General features: G+C 34.5%; 2 protein-coding genes across 2 annotated transcripts; one reads left to right on the forward strand and one right to left on the reverse strand.

Annotated features, from left to right (window-relative positions):
- Window positions 1-2890: 2890 nt before the first annotated feature.
- LOC143897656 (uncharacterized) lies at window positions 2891-4652 on the forward strand. Its single transcript, XM_077406462.1, has 2 exons — window positions 2891-2996; window positions 4119-4652. Exons 1-2 carry the CDS (start codon window positions 2891-2893, stop codon window positions 4415-4417), a joined length of 405 nt encoding a protein of 134 aa, XP_077262588.1. The 3' UTR covers window positions 4418-4652.
- A 275-nt stretch (window positions 4653-4927) lies between these two features.
- Window positions 4928-5910, reverse strand: LOC143897854 (uncharacterized). The gene is made up of 2 exons (XM_077406790.1): window positions 5441-5910; window positions 4928-5355 (listed from the first exon to the last, which is right to left on the reverse strand). The coding sequence occupies exons 1-2, from the start codon at window positions 5818-5820 to the stop codon at window positions 5274-5276; spliced, it is 462 nt and encodes a 153-aa protein (XP_077262916.1). The 5' UTR covers window positions 5821-5910; the 3' UTR covers window positions 4928-5273.
- Window positions 5911-6750: the final 840 nt, after the last annotated feature.

A 6750-nucleotide genomic window follows, 5' to 3' on the forward strand; every position in this document is an offset into this window, starting at 1 on the left:
GATCAGTGTTTCCGCGCCGTATCTACCGTTCCACTTTGTCACTAATTTTACATTGACGTGATTTCGAACGTTCTCCATCGTTTTCCCGAAAACCGCGTTGTTAATCAATTTATACAAATTTTTCTCGAAATCGTTATTAACCAGTGTTCTAAATTTTGTATTGAGTTCGATGTAATTGCAAAGCCATGGAGATTGAGCGAATTGCAATACGCGATGAATTTTTGTGACGCGAAGACCGTGGCGCGTGCATTGCTGTAGATTGCGGTAGTGTATGACATAACGCTTCTTATCGTACAGCTTGGCGAGAAGTTTGTCCTGCCGTTTGCCGGGCGGTTTATCGCGCGTCGGACAAAACGGTAGGTCAACGTGCGCGTCGTGTTTATTCTGCGGATACTCTAGATCGAATTCGAAAATGTAACCCGTGGGCGAATCCAAAGCGATCGCGCTAAACTCGAAATTCGAGACGTCTTCGACCCATCGAAAGTCTGCATAAGGCAATGGTTGACACATTTCCTAGCCGTACAAGTTGTTTACGTCGAAATACATCAGGTATGACGATGGTTTCGATGTATCGTACGATTGCATGTACCTGTTATTGGCCAGCGCGTATCTGCCGGAACATTGACTCAGACCACCGCGTATACCGCGTTCAATGAACATTACCATGTCAATGTCCGTGAGCAGTTCGAAATTGATACCCGTATGCTTCAACATAGCGTCCCACGTAAACCCCGGTAGAGTGTAATAATACGCCGGATCGAGTCCATAACTCGCGACGCAGCTATCACGAAAATTTTCAAAGATATCAGCCAACAGCAAGACATCGATCTTTAGATACAGATCGCTGTAGTCCGAGCGTTCGAATGGAGAACCGCTGCCAGACGTTGACGGCTTCGCGTAATCGCTCTCGGATACGGTGTCGCCTGTCAATAAACTGTAAAACGAGTCGCGCAATGGTAAACACGCATCCTCCAACTTTTCGACGCAGTCAATGTACTCGTACGGAAAGACATCTTTTCGCGTCAATAATTCAAAATCTTGGTCGGATAACGCAGAAAATTTTGAACGTATAATTTTTAACTTATCCTTATCAAGGAAAGATGCGCTAATTTTTCGAAACTCGTGCTAAGAAATTTTTATGAGTCGATGAATCTTAATTTGATGCAATTTTGGTAGTTTTTATTCTCAGTGCTTTTGATGTTTTTCGTAAATAAAATGTATTTTTCCTTCGTGATTGAAAGTAAGTCTACGCGTCCTTCGTAGGCTGTACCTATTTCCTTGATAATAAAATGCGCGTTGTAACCGGATAAATTATGAAAAATTATTGGAATGTAATGCGAATCTGTGTAATTTAGATTACAGCTGGAATGTCAGGTTCGAAGGATACATATCAATGATATATATCGGATATATATCGTTGATATATATCGTAATATATATATATATATATATATATATATATATAATATATATTACGATATATTACGATATATTATATATATATATAATATATAATATATATATTATATGTATAACAATATATATATATATATTTAAATATTTGAACATAAAAACTAATTTGCTAGCTTTTTCATTTCCTACTCGATTACGGAGCTTCGACTGAATTTTCCCAAAATTCGAAAAAAACCTTTCAAAATTTGCTGTTGCGGCAACAGAAGTAAGTAACTGATTGCATAATTCAAGAAATTTCTTTTTCTTTGGCCATTCAGACTCAGGAACAGTCACAGATTTCTACCAAGTTGACGGATTTATATTCCGAAATTGAGTGCCAAATAAAAATTTTATAGGAAATGGCTTGTTTTAGTTGTTAGTTGTTAGTTGTTAGTTGTTAGTTGTTAGTTGTTAGTTGTTAGTTGTTAGTTGTTAGTTGTTAGTTGTTAGTTGTTAGTTGTTAGTTGTTAGTTGTTAGTGACTAGTGACATTACAAATGATATAATAAAGATTTATAGCATTAAGAAATTCGAACGCCTGTTCTGTTTAAGTGCTATTTAGTTTTTCTTCTAGAAATCGATGATCAATCATATTTGCTAAATAATGTGGTGGTCCCAATGCCATATCTCTTCTTTTATAAAAATGTCTTAACAGGTAATGGTTGGTCAGTTAAGTCCATTTCTAATTTGTACCATATTTCAACGGCGACTGAAATGTTCGTTGTATCTCTCTGCATTCTATCTAACGCAATAGCCCTTAAAACGCAACAAAGTTTTATCTTTAAGTTTAAAATGCCAAAACCTAAGCATCCTGTGTGGGCAAACTTTGATTGTATTACTAAAAACAACAATACTGAAAATTGGGCAAGGTGCAAAAAATGTAATAAGGATCTGCTATAAGGTATTCCTTCCCGTATGGAAAAACATATTTTCATATGCAAGGAAAAAGAAAAAAGTGCTAGGGCAACACCAAGTGAAAATAGTGAAATAGATCTTGTCAATCCTGACGATCCAAACATTCCAAACTCGTCAGACACACAAAGAAATTTAGAAACGCAACTATCAACCAGTTCGTCCAGTCTTACTCAATTTGAACTAAGTTTGTTGATTGTTTAAATCTTTAAATTTTAAATGAAATATGAATTACAATGCAAAATAATCAGTTTTTATCTTTTTATTTTAGTGTTTTTATCTCACTTTGATCACATTACATAATAATGTAAAGGTACTTTTTTTCAGAATCTGAAAGCATAAATATAACGTCGTTTCCATCAATAAAAAAGCAAAAGATGTCTAAAAAATGTGCAAAAGATACAGACCATGTTTTAACATCTAAAACTTATGCTAATGCAATAAATAAGCAAATTGGCAAATATTATTATGCTACTAATACGCCATTTAACCATGCTGATCACGTTGAATTTAAAAAAGCATGTAGTATGTTACGACCTGGATATGAAAGCCCATCTGCTTATCAGATTGCAGGACCTATTCTAAACGAAGTCTATTCTGATATATTACAAAAATGCCAGCAAAAATTAGAAGGTAAAACTGTTTCCATGTCATTGGATGGTTGGAATAATGTTCATAACGAACCAATAGTTTGCTGCAGCATCATGACTCAACATGGGGAATCAATTTTAGTTGATACAGTAGATACTTCAGAAAATTCACACACTGCATTATATTTGAAAGAAGTAGCTGTTGACGCTGTTAAAGCTACTGAAAAGAATTTTGGAGTTAAGGTAAAAATAATTAAATTATTAAAAATATATTTTTAATTAAAATTGATTTAAATTTTTAAATTATATTTCTGTTAATTATTACTAGCGGAGTAAAATTTATTATTATTTCATTTAAGGTAAGAAGTTTCGTAACAGATATAATGCAGCTAACGTGCAAAAAATGCGTGAAAAACTTGCAACAGATGCCGACATAGATGTAATACAATATGGATGTTCAGCACATATATTAAATTTACTGGCAAAAGACATTGAAAATTCCGCAACTACAAATAGTATTTTAAAAATTATTAAATATTTTCGAAATAAACATCTGCCTTCTGCACTATTCAAAACAAGCTGGTGGTAAAAAACTTAAAATGCCTTTGGAGGTAAGATGGAACACTATAAATGATGCGATAAAATCATATCTAGACAACAGAGGAATACTGGTTCAGTTATGTCAAGACCGTAAAGAAGACATTAATCCCGATATTATAAAACTTGTAAATGGTACTCAACTAGCAACAAATGCTGCAGATTTAATGGCACAACTTAACCCAATTGCTATTGCGTTAGATAGAATGCAGAGGGATACAACGAACATTTCAGTCGCCGTTGAAATATGGTACAAATTAGAAATGGACTTAACTGACCAACCATTACCTGTTAAAGGACATTTTTATAAAAGAAGAGATATGGCATTGGGACCACCACATTATTTGGCAAATATGATTGATCATCGATTTCTAGGAGAAAGACTAAATAGCACTCAAAAAGAACAGGCGTTCAAATTTCTTAATGCTATAAATCCTGATTATATATCATTTGTCACTAACAACTAAAACAAGACCATTTCCTAAATTTTTATTTGGCACTCAATTTCGAAATACAAATCCGTTAACTTGGTGGAAATCTGTGACTGTTCCTGAATCTGAATGGCCAGAGAAAGAGAAATTTCTTGATCTATGCAACCAGTTACTTACTTCTGTTGCCGCAACAGCAGGTCTTGAAAGGTTCTTTTCGAATTTTGGGATAATTCAGTCGAAGCTCCGTAATCGACTAGGAAATGAAAAAGCCAGCAAATTAGTTTTTATGTTCAAATATTTAAATCAAGATACAAGAAAGAAAAAAGCTAATTTAGACTGGATATGGCAGGAGCAATTGGTGCAAATAACTGAAGCAGTTGCTATTTCAGAAAACTCTTCAGATGGCAATGTCTCCTCATCTACGATAATTGAATAATTTTATTTTTTAATTTTTTTTTATCTTTTATTGTGTCTTATAAAGAAGTAAATTTTTTTTGTTTTTTTATATTGTTTAACATCTATAATTAATGTCTATTGTATTGTGTTATCAGTTCTAAGTTCGACATTCGTGTATTTAGACTATTTAGTATTTGACGTATTTGTTATGTATAACGTAACGTATAACTTACTTATACAGTATAAGTATAAAACAATTAAAACATTTATTTGTCAGAAACAATAAAAACTTTGAGTATTTTCTTTGACACGAAATTTTAAGTCTTCTTTTTGAAATAGAAAAATTATATATATAAATATCCACATTTGGATATATATCCAATATCCGATATATATCGATATATATCGGATATTTTGATATATATCCAATATCCGATATATATGGATATATATCGGATACTTTGATATTTATATAAATATCATGATATTTTCGAACCTACGCGCACGTCGTCTGGCTCGAACGGTTTTTCGCACACGTGACAGTGCGTTGCGCTGTTAAATTTTTTCCACTCGTCTCGCGTAAAATCCGCCATAGGTATATTATCGGACAAGATGTTCTTTACGTCGTGTGCTAAACGTCTTAGTTCCTCGGCGAACCACGCGACGCAATCCTTATCGCGACGAAACAGATACGCGGATAACGAGTCGTCGTACGAGCACCGCACGTAATATCCTATGCTAAATACCCGATGATGTTGAGACGTGTATGTGGTCGTTGTCGGATCCGCATCCGTCTTCTCGAGGGTACATTCCAGGTCGGCGTACACGACGAACGGAACTCGTTCCTTCCTGCTGTGATTCTTGAAACTCAGCCACTTGTCGTCCTCGCTCGGTAGTCAGATGGCACAGTTGTTTATCTCTCGGCAGTCTACTCCGTGAGCTTCCAATTGCTTGCTCGATCTAAAATAATGTAAACAGCTGCAAAAAAGAAAAACACATTTTTTTAATTTTTATATTAAAAATTTTTTTTAATAATTTTATTAAAAGGAGTATAGGTACTCACCGATCGCAAAAGTATTTCCGACCATCGTGCCTGCTCAATTGCGAGCTAACGAGACGCGATAGGTTCTTTATCCACGCGAAATGTCCCACGTCGTCTCGCGGGTCCTGCACGTACAGCAAATTGACGTGCTTTTCTCTCTTCAGGTCGGTGAGCCATATCGGGAGAACGTTCGGCGTCTTCTCTCCCTCGATGTTATACACATTGATGGATATATCGTTGAGTCGTTCGAACTTTTTAATCTGTTTCAAAGTCATTGGAAACTCAATGCCTTGTAAATTTAATACTGTGGTGTAATGTCGGTACGAGGATTCCCGTTCTGAATGTCTTTCGGCTGGATGTAAAGCAGCCACCACTGACCACGCGAAGCACGCATTGTCCATCGATTGCACGTTGATCACCGCTTTTTTCGATTTAATTTTTTGCGCTAAATTGATGTAACATCCCGCGCGCAAAGGATTGTACTTGTTCACGTTCACTGTCAAATTGAGTATACGCAACAACGCCCATCCGCTATCGCGTTCCTGAAACTCTTTGAGACGCGATAAAGTAGGATCGAAAATGTGTCGCTCGTACCACTCGCGCAGATCGGACGCACGAAAGAGTTCACGGTTTCCCGTGCTGACACTTTTGTTCGCACGTTTGTCACCCGTCACAAACTCGCCGTTGAACACAGTATTTATCTTTACACTTGCGTGTCTTTATATGGCACGCCGTTTTACTTTTTAATGGCATCAATAATATTCTACACAATATAAAAGTTTCCAAAAATAATTGTTCTAAGAAAAATAGCGATTCTTACTAATAATTTTAAATTATGTCGAACATAATAAAAATTGGACGAATTAAAATTATGTTGGGACATAAAAATAATGCCGAATTTTTATTATGTTCCGACATCATAGTAATTCATCCAATTAAAATTATATCGGAACATAATAAAAATTGTACGGCAAGCCGTTTTACTTTTTAATACAAGCCGTTTTACTTTTTAATAGCATAATAAATATTCCATTCAATATAAAAAATCAAAAAATAATAGTCTTAAGAAAAATTACAATGAATTAAAATTATGTCAAGACATCATAAAAATTCAGAATTATTTTTACGTGTCGATATCATTTTAATTCAACCAATTTTTATGATGTCACGACATAATTTTAATTCATCGAATTAAAATTTGATATACATAATAAAAATTGCATGGCACACCGTTTTACTTTTCAATAGCATAAATAATAATCTATACAATATAAAAGTTTCAAAAAATAATTGTCTTGAGAAAAATAGCGATTTTTACTAATGAATTAAAT

The sequence above is a fragment of the Temnothorax americanus genome, unplaced genomic scaffold (assembly GCF_048541705.1).
Source record: "Temnothorax americanus isolate GAGA-0224 unplaced genomic scaffold, ASM4854170v1 Scaffold21, whole genome shotgun sequence".
In the NCBI taxonomy this organism is placed as follows: Eukaryota; Metazoa; Arthropoda; class Insecta; order Hymenoptera; family Formicidae; genus Temnothorax; species Temnothorax americanus.